The sequence below is a fragment of the Phocoena phocoena genome, chromosome 7 (assembly GCF_963924675.1).
Source record: "Phocoena phocoena chromosome 7, mPhoPho1.1, whole genome shotgun sequence".
NCBI lineage: Eukaryota > Metazoa > Chordata > Mammalia > Artiodactyla > Phocoenidae > Phocoena > Phocoena phocoena.
The window spans coordinates 51,996,130-52,013,647 of NC_089225.1; the positions used below are offsets into that span (position 1 = coordinate 51,996,130).

The following is a 17,518-nucleotide window of genomic DNA, read 5'->3' on the forward strand; positions in this document are numbered from 1 at the left end:
GTCCTCTGTGCTATACAGTAGGACCTTGTTGTTTATCTAGTCTATATATAAAAGCTGACATCTGCTAACCCAAACTCCCACTCCACCCCTTCCCCATCCCCCTTCCTCTTGGCAACCACCAGTCTGTTTTCTATGTCCATAATTCTGGTTTTGTTGTTGTCAGTGTTTTTATTTTCTTCCAGTTTTTTGAATTTTTTTTTACAACTTTATTGGAGTATAATTGCTTTACAATGGTGTGTTAGTTTCTGCTTTATAACAAAGGGAATCAGTTATACATATACATATGTTCCCATATCTCTTCCCTCTTGCGTCTCCCTCCCTCCCACTCTCCCTATCCTCCCCCTCTAGGTGGTCACAAAGCACTGAGCTGATCTCCCTGTGCTATGCAGCTGCTTCCCACTAGCTATCTATTTTACGTTTCTGTTTTGTAGATAGGTTCATTTGTGTCATATTTTAGATTCCACATATAAGTGATATCATATGTTATTTGTCTTTCTCTTTCTGACTTACTTCACTTATTATGATAGTCACTTATTATGATGTTGCTCCAAATGGCATTTTTCTGTTCTTTTTATGGTGAGTAGTATTACATTGTATATATGTACCACATATTCTTTATCCATTTGTCTGTCAGTGGACATTTAGGTTGTTTCCATGTCTTGGCTATTGTGAATAGTGCTGCTGTGAACATAGGGGCACATGTATCTTTTTGAATTACAGTTTTGTCTGGATATATGCCCAGGAGTCAGATTGCTGGATTATATGGTAATTCTATTTTTAGTTTTCTGAGGAAACTCTATACTGTTTTCCACAGTGGCTGCACCAACTTACATTCCCACCAACAGTGTATGAGAGTTCCCTTTTCTCCACACCCTCTCCAGCATTTGTTATTTGTAGACTTTTTAATGATGGCCATTCTGACTGGTGTGAGGTGATACCTCATTTTAGTTTTGATTTGTGTTTCTCTGGTAATTAGTGATGTTGAACATCCTTTCTTGTGCCTGTTGGCCATCTATATGTCTTCTTTGGAGAAATGTCTCTTTAGGTCTTCTGCCCATTTTTGGATTGGGTTTTTTGTTTTCTTGTTGTTGAGTTGTATGAGCTGCTTGTATATTTTGGAAATTAAGCCCTTGTCGTTCGCATCTTTTGCAAATATTTTCTCCCATTCTGTAGGTTGTTTCTTCGTTTTGTTTATGCTTTCCTTTGCTGTGAAAAAGCTTGTAAGTTTGACTAGTTCTCATTTGTTTGTTTTTATTTCTATTGCCTTGGGAGACTGACCTAAGAAAACATTGGTACAATTTATGTCAGAGAATGTTTTGCCTGTGTTCTCTTCTAGGAGTTTTATGGTGTTATGTTTAAGTCTTTAAGCCATTTTGAGTTTATTTTTATATATGGTGAGAGAAAGTAATCCAGTTTGATTCTTTTGCATGTAGCTGTCCAGTTTTCCCAGCACCATTTTTTTTTTTTTTTTTTTTGCGGTACGCGGGCCTGTCCCTGTTGTGGCCTCTCCCGTTGCGGAGCACAGGCTCCGGACACACAGGCTCAGCGGCCATGGCTCACGGGCCCAGCCGCTCCACAGCATGTGGGATCCTCCCGGACCGGGGCACGAACCCGCGTCCCCTGCATCCTCAGGCGGACCCCCAACCACTGTGCCACCAGGGAAGCCCCCAACACCATTTTTTGAAGAGGCTTTTTCTCATTGTATATTCTTCCTCCTTTGTCATAAATTAATTGCCATTCCAGAGGCTTATTTTGAGGACATTTAGGTGATTCTACTATCACATGACCTTCCTTGCTAAAAACTGATCAGTGTCCCTGGTCAGAGCCCAGACATCTTGCCTGTTTGCTCTCTTGGGCTAAATTCTTTATCTTCTTGGGTCAGGTCATGCCTCAAAGATTTTGTCCTTCACTCCCTTCTTGTTACTTTTAATTGTAGTGTTCTAGATGCTGATCATTAATTACCAAAATCTGCAGGAAAAAACTCCTGGTTGCTCCTTCTTGGGCCCTCTGCTGTATTTCACTCAGACTTCCAAGGTCCAGTCTGGGAGGCTCACCCCTCTCTCTGTGTAAAACTGGACCACTGGTCATGTCCTCCTATAAGAGTAAAAGTATAGCCAACACCAACATCCCAGGACCCCCACTCAGGGAACAAGAGATGAGGGGAGAGGGGAAGGCAGTTAGATCTGGCACAATAATGAATTCTGACCGGCTTTCTCCTTCCCACCATCTAAACAGCAATAAGTGGTCGGCTGTTTCTTTAATTGAATCTTTTTTTCCGACCCTGGCAAAGGCAAAGCAAATTAGCAATAGCAATGTCTGTTAAAGCAGAAACAAAGGTGGAGATGGAAGTGGAAAGGAAGATTTGATTACATGGGGAAAGTACCTTTTTTTTTTTTCTTCCAAACCGTGTAGGTGATCCCTGAGATGGGAAAATGTACAATAAAATATATCTATTACTTTCTTGTAAAAATGCCTCTATCAGCTAACCTGTCAATAAAATAAGGGTCATTCTCCTTGAAAATTTGACTAAGCTCCTATTGAAATGTAAAGAAGTAGCCACAATGGTTTATCTTATTTGATGTGCCCATGGGAATTTTTGGTTTCTATGAAATTTCAGTGCACCAGAACTAACAACTATGTATCTGTTGTCTAAGAGAATGGACTGTATCTCCAAATGGGTGAATAGGATTGTCCTAATATTCTTAACGCAAAACACCTCCAAAATCTGACTTTATAGTCATTGGCAATAAGTGTAGACTGGCTTTTATAGAGTGCTATGAAATTTACATGGACGAGGGTAAGACAGGAGAACTATCTGAATGTGAATATTGGAGGGCTGGTGATTAGTGTGAAAAATATTTGTAAGGTGACTGTAAAGGCCATGTTCAAAAGATTGTATCTGCAGTTTAAATGCCTCCTCTGGTTTTGATCTTCTTTCTGACAAATTTTTGGAAGAGAAGGACAAATTTAAGAAAGTTACTGACGGCAGTTTAATCTGTCTCAAGTTGATCCAGTAGTGATCTATCCGTGGAAATACATTTGTGAACAATATAGGCATCCCCAAAGAAACCAAATGAAGTCTTGGACTGGCATGAGAGTCAGATTATGAGGTGCATTCCTCCAGCAAGGAAGGACTGAGGGTTGGACTGAAGCATCCTTGCAGTTCACTCGGAGCTCACCTGCGGAGGTAACGTCAGCTTGGGCCTCAGCCTCAGGCAGACATGTGAAGGAGTGGACTCTGGTGGAGAATTGGGAGTCACAGGAGTTGGGTTTCATCAGTAATTACTTACTAGCTGTTTCGTCTTGGGCCTTCATTTATTTCTGAGTGTCACAGGTAAAATGGGGAAAATAAAACCAATCTCGTCGAGTTGTTATAAGAATCACAAAGAGTCACATGTAATAAAGGATATAGAGAAAATTTTTATAATATATAATACACAGTATGTATATTAAATATTTTAGTCTCTACATTATATTTTTGTAAAGGCTATTATTCTCTTTGCTCTAAATCTTCTCTTCTCTTTCTTCAGGACAGTCTATCTAAAGCTAATCTCTCCACCAATATTCAGGGTCCTCGCTTTTCTCCTTCCTACCAGATAAGTCCTGACTCCTGTACTTCCATCTTCAGTCATCAGTTTTCCCTCTCTCTCCAAGGTTTCTGTCCATCTACTGCACTTATGTTCAGCCACCTCCCAACCTGACCCTAACATCCTTTTTTTTTTTTTTCACATAAAGGTTTTAATCATTTTAAGTTGCATATCACTGTAGGATATTTGCTTTGACTTGTTACTAGGCATTTAAACTGTGTCCTAACATCCTTTTTTTTCTTTCAACTCTGGAAATAATGTATATGAAAGCTCTGCTATTGTTAATGGTTCTCATAACCTACATGATAAAATCCCTACTTCAGCCTGAAAATCTGACCTAAACTACTTAGACAGTTTTTTCTTCCACTACATTTGCTCAAGCAACTGGTCTGTTTACTGTTCCCCATACATTTCACACAACTCTGCCTCTGTCCTTTGCTTGTGCCATTTCTCCTGCAAGGCGTGCCCTTTGCCCTCCTACCCCTCAACTGGAATGTGCTGGTTAAGTCAGCTAGTCTCCTTGAAGCTTTCATGCCCCTTCCCTTGGTGAGCCTCATGCTCCTATGAAATAGCCATAGTAAAGTTCACCCTCCAAGAACAATTTTTATCTATTAAAGGAAGTGCTCAGCTATACACTTACAAGTTGTAAACGCGGAGCTGTCTTCTTATTCAGTAGGTCTAGAAAAGGTAGACCAATCTGTAGAAAACCAGAGGTTACCCTGCTTTAATTTTTTTTTACTTTTTTCTTCCATCAAGTTAAAATTGAATAGTCAGTGAAAGTCTCAGTGCAACTAGGAGTAGCAACTCTTACTTTTTTCCCTTTAAATTGTTAAACTTCCTTTTTTTTTTCCTAAAGGAAGAAGATCCTAAAAATGCAATGAGTAAAGAGCGACAGGCATCTTCAATAAAGTCAAAACTGTTGAGACTGCAAAAAGATATTGAAAAAGCCTCACGAGACCAGGAAGGTGTGTAATTACGTCTTTGACTGGCCTGGTAAGGGAAAGTATTCTACTCGGAGGTTTCATCCAGAGTTAGGGTGATTCTGCTTTTGCTGACTGGTGCAGAGATCATCTCATTTACAAGACCAAATATAAAACCTAATTTGTGTGAATAAAGAAAAATGAAAAAGCAAGGAGAGAGCAAAAAAAATTGAAAATGACATTCTGGTCTGTGAGATCTATACAAGTACTATACCACCATTTCCGGAAGTGTAGCATTTTACAGTGTTCCTGAAATTGGCTGATATGAGGGACAATTCGTTTGGTTTAAAAGACAGTAAACCTCCTGTGTACAAGGCTTTTCATTTTCTTGTGTTTATTTATTTATTTCCCCCATATTATTTTATTTTATTCTATTGGGGGGTGCTAATAGGTTTTTAAATTTTTTTAAGTTATATAAATTTTTTTAATTGAAATATAATTGACGTACAACACTACATTAGTTCTAGGTGTACAACATAATGATTCAGTATTTCTATACATTACAGAATGATCACCACGTGTTTGTTTCTTTTTAAACTAACTTCCTGAATGATGTGAAAGTCATTCAAATTAAATCCTATACTTAGACGTTAGGTATGTGAGAACGTGAAGCAGCTCTAAAGTGTTACAGGTAATAAAAACAACTCCACTTTTATGATTCTGATATGTAGAGCTTATTTTATGTGGACCAGAGAACCCTGTTGCAATGTAATACGTGATAGGAAATCCAAGAGAGCAAAATGTTTAGAAATGTAAATATCAGTGGAGGAGAGCTTAACATGGCGGTAAATGTTAGGAATCCACCATGGAATGGGTCAACAAGGAAGATGCAAAATCTCATTTTGAAAAATAACAATCAAGACTCCTTAAGCACCAGCATTTCTCAAATCCCATTAAATGAAGGTACAGGTCACCCATTCAGTAAAATTTAGTAACAACTACACACAGAAACAGCCCCAGCCATTTGGGAAATGCTCCCGGCATCACTTCTGGGCTCAGGCTCCCTCCGAGTATAACCACCTGCCAGTTGTGTCCCACTAGGACCAGAGGAACAGAGACTGACAGCCTTATTTCACTTTCAGGCCTGGAACGAATGCTGAAAGCATACTCCAGCCACCCCTGCTTCTCAGACACAGAGAGCCAAAAAAGCACAGCAGCCTTAATGGACGAGGTAAACATTTGCAGAATGCCATTTCCTAGATTTAATGATGAAGGAGCTATTTTGGGAATGCTTGTTTTCTGGACCATTTGACCTCTGTTTGCCTTTCCTTTCTCATGACATACAACAGTCTAGGCGGAGAGCTTGTACACTCAGCTCCTTGACAAGTGGTTTGAGGAATCTGGAAAAATCCAGCTACTTAGAAATGTTTGATTTAGTGTCCTCCCAGGGGGAAAAAAAAGTGCCTAAAATAGAATTCCCCCAAATAGAATCATTCAATTAAGGTCTGAAGACCATGTGTACTTTACTCCAGTTAACAGATGTGACCAAAAACACAGCGTCTGCATTCAGAGAGGCCTGCATCTAGCTCTGCCTTTTACAGGGACCTGGGACAAGTTTAGTTTTCTCATCTTTAAAGAGGGATGTTGCTACCTAAGGGGTTTTGTGAGGATGATGCATTATTTAGAAAATGCTAGCACAGGGCACAGAGGAGAATTGAAATCCTGGTAATTATCATTGAGATGCTGTTTTCCATTCATCCTTGAGCTAACATCAGGGTCTTCCGAGTATAACAGGGGAAAGGAGAGATGTGGCCGCACAGAAGGAAGATGGCCGACTGGGGTGTGAGGCAAGAGCTTCCAGGGAAACAAGGAAAAAGACTTCAGAGGCCAAGGTTGTTTTGAAGGAAGGGGGACATGCTGTCAGCGGAGGGCAGGGAGAGGCACCTCCGGGCCTTTTTGCTGAAAGGCTGGACTGCGGCAGCCCCGAGACATTTGTTGGGATTTGTGGGCAATGCAGCCTCTTCAGAAGAACCCACATTATAAGGGCAGTTAGTAAAGGCCCATGAATTTTAAACAGGAATAAAAATGAACAGATACTATGACCTATGTGTACAAGATACAGGGTTTCTGCTGTGATTGGAGAGGAAGTTGACTGCGGTTAATCTGAGAAGAATTCAGGAAGAGATCAAAATTTTATCAGTGTTTTGAAGGATCCAGGAAGCTGAACCAGCTTTCCTTACCTTGCACGTAGTCTAAACAACTCTCTTGTAAAAGTAGGTACCTAATAATTCTGTCCAAATGAGCAATTTCAATAGTTCTTTGGTAAAAGTAGACAGATGCAGCCAGGTACAGTTTATCTGTTTTTTAGCAGCTTCCTTTAATGGAGGTGGTGTTGCAGAAATAAACCTGACACTTTCTGTGAAAAGACAGGCCTGAATTCTGTTCACTTGGGAACAGAGGTCTAATATCCTTGCAGTGACATATGGCTACAATTTTTATAAAATTATAAAGCAGGCTGTTAGACATTTTCTGTGACAGCATAAAATGTTTAGTTAATTAATTCGATGTAAATGATATTTACCAAAAGAAAGTCATATGGAGCGTTTTATGATGGCATTAAGATTTAAGTTTATTTCTTTGGGTTCTTGCATAAAATTTTGTCATTGACATAGAACACGTTATTAGGATCATCTTGGTACACAACTGGCCTGATTCACACAGTGGAGGATGCAAGATGGGAGATGATCTGACCCCTGAATTTATGGTGTTTATGATCTAGTGATGGAGCCTTCAAATAGTAGGTGCCAAATATCCGTGTAATTCGGTCACGCACGTCTGCCTCTAATGGAAGGAAACTCGTGATAGTGGTAGACTGATTTTGTGTTACGCAGAGAAGGTTTCTTGCAGGGAGAAGCTCTGTTTCGCAGAAATTCTTCCTAATTCATTGACTCTTGGTCCTTGAAGTGCTATATTTGAAGCAAGAATGTTGGCAAGCCATATTCTCTGAGAAATTGTTGTGGAAACTGGAGGTATTTAGCGCAGATATTGTCTTTGGATACCGGCAGGAGCACCACAGAGCAGAGAGACTACATCTGTGATGCTCTCAAGTGCAGACTAGATCTAAGGCTAGAAGCTATGGGGGAGCTTTTGCTTTCATCCTAGCTGAGCCTGCCCACCATGCAGTGGATTGTTCCAAGGATTAGAGCCCTTCCCCATCGATTGGAGGTGTTTGGTCCATGGCTATGACCCCCTGGCCGGGATGTTAGGATTAGGAACCCCCAGGCGGGAGGTGTGGAAAAGGGAGAGACAATGGTGAGGAGAAGATTGGATAAGCAGACCCCTTCCAATATTTAGATTCTAGGATTTGATTTACAACTTGACAGAGAAGTCATTATAAAGTTTCTAGCTCAAGGTCAAATCAGAACAGGAGAGACTAGAATAGCTTTAGTTTCAGTCTTTATTTTTATATTCCAATACCCCAGAATATGGTTTCTAGTTTCCAGAAGTGTTACTGCAGACTTTCTGGGTAATATAAGACCTCACCTCTTCAAGAAACAATAACATAAACAACAAAACCCTGACTCACACCATTTTAGTTTGATTCTATTGATGAGTTCACTTCTGTTCTTTATGTTAAGTGCCCATGGCACCATTGCCTTTCTTCAAAGCCTTCCGAAAGCCTACCTTCTGCAATCAACACTTATTATTCTCTACCTCATTGCTCAGCAGAAATTCGAGTAAAGCGATTCATTGCCACAAAATGCTGAGTAATATACCCATCAAGGTTTCTGGTTTACCTTATTTACAAGGGTCTAGAATACGACACACTCAACAACTAAGGCCTTCCTCTAGACTACTTAAAGTGTCCATTGTTTTTCTCTCTTCAGCATTTTCTGCATGAGTTGCAAATGAGTTGAATGTGTATTTTTCTGGACCTCTTTGTCATTTTGGAAGTTATCCTGATATCCCTTTACCCACGCAGTTATGCCTCAAAATTTTCTAGTTTACTCATATGGTCAAATGATGTATCCACAGAATAACTTGAAACTAAAGCTTTTGCAAGCAAACGCCTATAAACTGTCATCCGTCTTAGCAGAACTTGAGCAAAGACCTCAACCCAGCCATGTCTGTAGTAACTCCATCTTCAAGTGGAAAGAAAAGGTAAGCATTTAAGAGGTTGGCTATAATTTCTGGACTGGGCTTGCTGGGTGGAATGGCTTAAGGCAGCAACAGGCCAAAAAGACTGTTACGAGTTATATATGCCATATGCTCAGATCCCCAGCTGCACAATTTTAAGATACATTTATTTATTTTTTGAGCACAGTAACAAGAGCTAAACACAAATGAATACATGCTTTGTATTCATCTATAAATTAATGAGTTAAAAACACTTTGGGTTCCTTCTTCCTTCTCATACTTCTCACTTTATCCTTTGAACGTGCTGTTATAGTAAAATTTTCTATTAAATCAAAATCTTAGTATTCATACAGACCTAAACTGTAAGGTTTTGTGATATGCAGTAGTCTCATCCATTTAACATAGTACATAATGTAGAGAATGCGTGTGCACAACTTAAAAAACTCACACACATGAATTTTCCCAGTGTTACACTCTAGGAATTGATGAGCGTGTGAATATACACAGGTAGCTGTTTTCCATTTCCTACAAGAAGAGGGAGCTGTAACCACCTTGTGATGAAGGGACAGTTTTCTTTCCAAGAGACTCAAGCTCTTAAAGGGTCTCAGTCATTGACACAGAGTCATGATCATTTCACTTGCTTTAAAACCAAGTTGAAATTGTAGAAGTAATGCTGGAAATGTTACTATTTGGCCTAGGGGTACAGGTCAGAATTGCAAATACAGGCTATAAAATATGGTAATTGTCTAATTCTGAAAATATTAAGGTCTCAGAAACAAGAATGTGCTAGAGTAGGGTTTAGGAATGTATTGAATTTTCTCTTTATACCCTCCTCCCAACAATTGAAAAACAAATTCCTGAGGAAAACAGCTGCAGGATAGTTACTTTTCGCAAATACTTTTGATGACAATGTTGTAAAAAATGACTTTTTTTTTTTTTTTAACTATTCAAACAGCAGCAGACACATAGTTCTGTAAAAATATCTCGGCCTTTTCTGACAAAGAGATTAGAGAATGTTGTGAGCAGGTCATCTTCTGGTGGGCAGAGAATTCCAAGTTCTTCATCTACAGGTAATCTCATGCCCAGAATAATTTGGGGCTGGATCCTATCAGTAAAGCACATTGCCAAAATTATATTTTATTTTCAGAGCCACATTGACATAAATTGGCTCAAAGAAATTTACGTTTCAATTAGGACTGATTAATTTGTTAAAATGTGTAGCTTTCTGTGCAAATGTAATCCAAAAGGTGGGAAGGACTCAAGAAGATTGGAGGGTTGGGAAAAGAATTCTCTAATATGAGAAGGTACCTCCAGTCACTGGCATCCATGTTATTCAGACAGCCTGCAATTTGCTGCCCACACATTCAGCCTGGAAACATTGGGAGGACTCTACAGTTTTGTCTCCACAGACTCCTCCAAAGGGCCATGCAAATCCCAACCTCTTTTCAGGAAACACGGTGATCCCAAGGCCTACCCACCCGCTGTGTTCAGCCACCTGACTTAGTCATTTTCCATCCACGCCCCCACTGCCTTTTACCTTTCCACACACACACACACACACACACACACACACACACACACACACACATATACACATATACATGCAAGCACCCGTCATCTGTCATTGTTCAACTATAGTTACCATAACATTGACTCTCTAGATTCTTGATTAGAACTTGGCAAAAAAGTTTCAATCAAACACAGGCCATCGTAGTCCACATGGTATGTTAAAGACTCGTGGTTGCATTGTTTGAGAAACAGTTCCCTAAGTACCTTGGGATGATGGAGGAAGCACCTGCTCCAAGTTTCTCCTATCTATTCCTGATTGGCAAAACTGATGCTGGTTTTCCAAAACATGAATACAGTTACCACACAGCTTAGCTAACTGATGTTGATTAAGTTCACGTGGGAAACAATTTAAAATTGTCATTACTACTACAGTAACTTTTTGTCCAGACTTACTTTCTATGTTAGAGCTTTTGATTATGTAATATACACAGTTCATCCACATAGTATGTACATCAGAAATGGTTACTGAATCAAAGAGTGAATGTTATATACAATTATAAACTTTCCTTTTGGGAAGATTTCAGTATATTTAAGCTCTGCACTACACGGCTGAAAAACTAGACCACTTCCCACCATGTTCATCTTGCCTACTGACCCAGCATTAGTCATTATAACTTGATCCAACTTTCAGCCTCCGGTGTGACCCAGCTTGGCAACGGTCTCTGCAAGGCCTTATATTCTTTCCAAGCCAGGCAAGATGATGAATTGAATTTGGAAAAAGGTAAGAATCATTCTCAAATAGTTGAATTGCCTTCCCATGTTGAAATTTTTAACTTGAATAAAACTCTTGTCTTAGCGTTAAAAGTTATTACCAGGTCATGCATTCATAGCCTGGCTGTTATCAGACTAAGTTCAAATCTATTATTTGACTGACTACTTATTCTTTGGTTTCTTCTTCCCTCTTAGATGTTTGCTGAAGAACAAAGATAAATAAATAAATAATTGCAGTTTGTCTTAAAAACAAGGATATGTATTACTCTTAACCAAATGAATATCTCTTATATATTAATTTTTTATCAAAGTATAATTGATTTGCAAGGTTGTGTTATTTTCAGGTGTATGGCATGGTGGTTCAGTTACATATACATGTATATATTTATGTGTGTATACATGTATAGATATATATACACACATATATAAGTATACATCTGTATATATACACACACATACACGTTCTTTTTCAGATTCTTTTCCATTATAGGCTATTACAAGATATTGAATATAATTCCAGGTGCTATACAGTAGGTCCTTGTTGTTTATCTCTTTTATATATAGTAGTGTGTATATGTTAATCCCAAATTCCTAATTTATCCCACTCCCCTTCCCTTTCGGTAACCATAAAATTGTTTTCTATGGAAAAAAAAAAGTTATTACCAGGTCAAAGCAGTTCAGGTTTATAATCACTCTTCTTAGAAGATAAAGCACATCAAAAAGAAAGCTCACATGATAAAAACAGCTAACACATATTTGGTGTTTACTAGGTGCCAGACATTGCTCCAAACACATTGTCCAATTTAATATTCCTAAAAAACGTTTGAGGTTGGTATTATTTATGCCCATTTTATGACTGAGGCGACTGAGGCACAGAAGGGTTAAGTACTTTGGCTAAAGTCACCAGCAGTAGTGGCACAGGATTTGGTCTCAGAAACTCCGAGTCACGCTCTTAATCACAGTGCTCCATTGGGGTAGAACGTCAGTAATGGAAAGTTATCAGAGAGGTAGCCCCACCTTTTTCCTTTTCAAAAAGTTACTCATACAAGAATGTGAAGTGACTTCCTCTCATGGCTTAGTCTAAGTGCCAGTTCTAAACCCGGTCAAAGGACTCCCAGCTTAATATTTCTCACACTTCTCTCTCAAAAAAGGGTTTTATGACCAATTAAAGGAATCAGACCCCCTTCTTTGTGTCACAGATTTTTGTTTAACGTGGAAAGGTTATTATATAATGGATGGTGTAGACCCCAAGATTATTAAACAAGAAAAAGTCACCAGCCTCAACTTTCTCTGTGTGTCCAATTATCAACCACATTTGGATAGTAAGCTAAGGCAGGGATCTGGAAATGAAATGGTTAGTGAGAAAGAATTGGGTCACAGGAGAAAATTTATAATCCATGACCAGGACATGGTGCCCAGAACCAACAGAAAGTTGAGATGGATTTTGCAGCCAAACAACAGGGATACCATGTATCTGCTATAGGTTCAAAGAAGCACTATAGGTGCTTCCTTTTCAGTTTGCCAGTCAGAGTTCTCCAGGCAGTTACTTTTCCTTGTAGCTCAGACATAAGTAAAGACAAGAAAAAAGGAAAGTAGACTCTCTCCTGCATGCATCTTAAATCAATGTTGCCTTTAATTTAAAAGTTTTCAGTATTATAGAAGTCAGTTCGTTACTCATCATGTCATCCTAAGGCTACCTTCACCAGTGAGTAAATGAAATGCAGTACTCCCACTTTCCATATGAATTAAAACACACTTCCCAGATGCCACCTAGAACCCAGGGTCCTGAGTCTGAGTTACATAGTTAACACAAATTGATCATCTTGTCTTCAGTTCTGTTGGTTGCAAAGCCTACTTATACATTATATCCTGTGGGTTCTTTAAATGGAACGAGTTCGTTGGAGGCTTGGGGAAGCTGGTGATAAAATTTTAAGTTATTCGTTTGAATTCCGATAGTAGGCTGTGTCAATCTACTGACCTGAGAGAACTCATTAGATGGAGACCTTAGCCTGAGAATGATCTCCTGCAAGAATAAATAGTGATGTGACTAAGGAGAGATAGAAGGGGGATCAATGGTCTCCTCTGCCTTAGAAAGAAAATTACTGGGGAGAAGAATGAAAGAAAGAAAGACTGAAAATGACCTCATGGTGATGCTTAAAGATCAAGTAGCTCTTGGATCCTTAAGGAAGTGGATATTTCCACTTTGATGTACAGGAAGCAGCCAGAGAGAAAGGACTCTCTCTTACAAGACAGGGAATAATGTGTTTTTTTTCTTTTTAATAGAGAATTAGAGAAGAGCCATGGGTTTCCTAGGAATTCTGTTTATTTGAATCACTGCTTTAAAGGAGTATTTTCCTCAAATTGATATTTTATTCAAATTATCTACATTGTTGAATAGGGAGTTATATTGTCATGCAAAGCTGTGAGTTGGAACTTTGGACTCTGAAGCTGGCTCATATAATGGAGAGAAGCTGCCTCGATCTAAAGAAAAGTCTGGAAGCTTGAGACATACTCTTAGTAGTCAACACACCAAACTATTTTGGCCACCAACATGAGGAACCCTTAAAGCACAGACACCAAGAAAGAGTTTGGGGATGACCCATCACCTCTATCCAAAGTGAGCCAGGCAGCACGAGGACATAGGATCCAAAGCGATTTTGTTTTTAATCAAACTATTTTATGGCACAACTTGTCCATTACCTTACTCTTTCTAATATTCTCTGCATTCTGCCCGCTTCGTGCAGAGGTGGTCAATAAATTTTGCTTCATCTGAATCACATGCAGAAAAATGATGCTACCAAGTAACTCCTTGAAAGCAGGATCTCCTTAAAAACTGTCTTATCAGACTCGGGCACATGCTTAAGTGCAGAAACCCACTTGTTTAACTATATGTATGTGCATTTTTACAGGTGACATTGTGACTATACACAAGAAGAAAGATGAAGGATGGTGGTTTGGTTCTTTAAAGGGAAAGAAAGGCCATTTTCCTGCTGCTTATGTGGAGGAACTCCCTTCAAATGCCGGGGACACATCTTCACAAGCGTAAGCAAGATTCTGAAGGCATCACCTTACACCCTGTAAATTATACAGTGTGGTGCAAATAAAGACAAATGCTGTGATCTTCTGTCTTTCTAACTGGGTGATGGTGATGTGACCTGCATGTCACAGTGCTTTGCACTTAGTTCTTTGAAACAGAGTCAGAAGACTGAGAGTAAAGGGAGGTGGGAAAGAGGCCTGATGGCTCCTAGAGTTTTCTAATTCTAAGAGACCCTAGAGATAACCTAATACAGCCTCTGCTCAGAGAGAGAGAGAAAACTGAGTCCAGGGCAGTTCAGCCTGAAGTCAGTCTTCTGGTAGCACAACAGAGATTAGGACACAGATGTCTTTTTTTCCTGAGGTCTTGGGTGGAAATAGCCACAGCAGGCCCACAAGAGGTCAAGCAGTGTCAGGGAGATGGGGGAGAACACAGATCAAGTCCAAGAAGAGGAGCTTAGCAGAGACAGGCAGGCAAGGCACCAGTGAGACAGACCCAGGTTAAGGACGTTAAAATAAAGGACCAGGAGCCAAGGCAAAGAGGCAGCGTGGTCGGACGAGAGGGTGGTAGACGAGGACCATGTACCAGGCAGAGGAGTTCAGGGTAGAATGGAGTACCATCCTGAGCCAATGACCTTCTGAGGTACCCTCTACCCACAACCAGAACTGCTCTTAGAGTGAGGTCAAGTGTGTGCCAGAGACGGCTGGGGATCAGAGGATGAGAGCAAGGCAGATAGGAAAAGGTTAGGAAGGAGACAGTGCCAGAAATTTCATGCCTCCTTGCCCAGCTGGAAATTTCATACGCCAATTCAGAAACCAGGAATTCTGCACTTCCCTTCCAGGTCACGATGAAAGGAATACCCTAAGCAACTTCCTAGTGAAAGACACTTTAAGTGCTAATGAGTCTCTAGTTTGGATGGAAAGTTCTAGAAACTAGCATTTACTTGTCAAAATGGAAAATTTAGAGAGATTTATGCTGCTTCCTCAAATGCCCTATAACGGGAAAAGGTTGAGAATGAGAGCAGATCCCAAACTCTTCCCGAGGGGAACATTTTAGAATGAAGAGAAGTGGTACAGCAGCATCTTTCAGAAAATGACCTAAGTCAGTCTGGAGACCACACTCTCCATTGAATGGAAGGTCAAGGTACTGATGATAATACATCTGGGCAGATTTACTTTTGTGCCAAATAGACAGTCTGGCATTAAAGGAGTAATTAAAACCCATTCTGTTACTCTCCTGCCTCCTACCTCTGTTTATTTTTTTTATCCTGTCAAATTTTATATTTTCATAAAGGAAATTTTCAAACCAAGGTACATATATTTTTTTATACTCTGCACCATTACACTCCTATAGCAGGATATAACTAACACATAGAGATATTTATAGATATAGATATCAGACCCGAAGGAGCACAAGTAAAATTTGTTATGTGAGACATAACTTACAGCCTAGAACAGATCAGAAGTTTTAACGTCATCCTTAATGGTGTATTAATGAAGACTTTCCACACGTAGAAAGTAGGCTGAATAATGGGCCATTAGACCATGAACTGAGATTTTGAATTTACATTTCCTCTTCATCTGACTTCTTTCCATTAAGCCTTGATGGATAAAAAATTGTATAGCAATTGACTGTAGCCTACACTCGATCATTTGTATAGAGAAAGTGATGATAATGGTGGTTGGGCCCTGAAACTCTTTGGAAGTAATTTTCAAAGAAGGGGGGGGGGCCTCTCTTTCTTCATAAAGCAGTTTTACTTTGTAAAGACATAAATGGTTTTCCTGGTTTAAAATGTTGCTGCAAATCCTTTTTGCATCTGTGATATGTAATTTTTAAACTTCAAAGAAATACTATAGTCTTAAACCAAATAAAAATACAAATATTGTTGGGGATAACAGACTTGGATATCTTTTTAGAAGGGGAAGAACTTTCTGGCAGGACAGGTACGGATGGTACTCCTTAGATTTAGGTAAAAATTAAGTGCATATTGGTAAGAATAATGATGTGCCCAAGTCTTCCACAGAGACTAAAATAATTTTTAATATGAATACTTTTAAACTTTTAACTGGGCTTTCTTAATTATACTCCACTAGGCAGTTTTCATATGTCAGGAAGTTTTTAGCAACAATAACAACCTAAAATATAGGCAGTAGAGGGAGGTCTGAGCCAGATTTTCACTAAAAATATCAAAAGCATTACTCTGTCTTCTTTCAGGTAGAGTAAAAGCTTACTATCCATTATCCTGTCAACTAGAAAGATTAATTTTTTTTGCATTTTCAATTACTCATAATAATTAATATTCACAATGAATATTATGATCCATTTGGATCCATCAAAAAGTAATACAATATTTAGTTTGGGTTAAATTTTATTGTACAGTATCTTCAGGCTTTATCTGATTAGTAATTGGAACATAATGTAACTTTGTTCCAGCTTCCAAGAAAAAGTCTCCCCTCCGCAAAGTCTTGATGGCCTTGGGGGTAATCAGCCTAATTTGGAGAATCAAAATAACAACACATCCCATTGCCTGTGGCAATGTTAGTAGGAAAAATGTCTAACTCAGGGAAGATGGGCCTGGGGGCAGGGGATCAGGAGAAGGTGGGATTTTGAAGGGCGAACAGAAGTTACCATACAGAGTGGCTGGGGCACTATCACTCTGTCCCTTCAATACTAAAAAGACAATGAGCCCTTTTCCTCAGAGAGCCCTTAGTCTCTCTTCTGAAAGGGAAACAGACCAGTAAACACAATACACTGTGATAAATGCTATAATAGGAGTATATCAAGAAGGTTATGAGAACATTTAGGAGGGGCATTAATTAGGATCAAGGAAGTCAGGGAAAGTACAAACTGAGCAGGAGTCAGGCAAGTGGGAAGGGTGAGGTGGATGCTGCGGGCAGATAAGAAAGTACTGCACGTAACCCCTGGAAAATACACACGTAAAAAATTGATTACATATGAGGGCACAAAGTAAGACTCTAGAAACTGTGTGACCACAAGGTAAGTTAGAAATCATTAAGAAAAGGTTACGTGAAAAAACCCTGTGTGTTTGGAGAACACATATATATGTGTCCCTGCACACATACAAATGCACATGTGCACACACGCACACACTTCTGAATAACACATGGACAAAGAACAAATCTTAATGGAAAATTTTAAATGTTAGAAATAAAAAATAAGAAAGTTACTACGTATTAAAACCTGTAGTTTCAGGAAAGCAGCTTAAAAAAAGTACTATAAGAAAAAGGAGAAAGGCTAAAATTAATGAATTAAGCATCCTAATTATGAATTTATGAAAACATCAGAAACAACCTAAAGCAAATAAAAGAAATGAAAAAGATCAGAAATTAATGAAATATAAAACAAAATAAGGGGTTGAACAAAGCCATCCATTGGTTCTTTGAAAGGATTAATCAACTGAGCAAACCTCTAGCAAAATTAAGAAAGGCATAAATAAATATTACTTCTAAGGAAAAAGTAGACATACTACAGATGCAGTAGATATCAAAAACTAAAATTATATATTATCAACAACTTTATACCAATTAATTTGCAAAAAA

General features: G+C 39.0%; 1 protein-coding gene across 3 annotated transcripts in view; it reads left to right on the forward strand.

Annotated features, from left to right (window-relative positions):
- The window catches only part of NOSTRIN (nitric oxide synthase trafficking), a 62,831-nt gene extending 48,782 nt beyond the window's left edge, over window positions 1–14,049 (forward strand). For 2 of the 3 annotated variants that reach the window (XM_065880554.1, XM_065880556.1), the window contains 6 exons: window positions 4,444–4,552; window positions 5,650–5,738; window positions 8,543–8,668; window positions 9,600–9,714; window positions 10,845–10,934; window positions 13,834–14,049. In XM_065880554.1, the coding sequence (XP_065736626.1) occupies window positions 4,444–4,552; window positions 5,650–5,738; window positions 8,543–8,668; window positions 9,600–9,714; window positions 10,845–10,934; window positions 13,834–13,970 (666 nt within the window). In that variant the 3' untranslated portion in view covers window positions 13,971–14,049. The remainder of the gene's footprint in view (window positions 1–4,443; window positions 4,553–5,649; window positions 5,739–8,542; window positions 8,669–9,599; window positions 9,715–10,844; window positions 10,935–13,833) is intronic. The other variant, XM_065880555.1, reaches the window with a different exon arrangement.
- The last annotated feature ends 3,469 nt before the right edge of the window (window positions 14,050–17,518 follow it).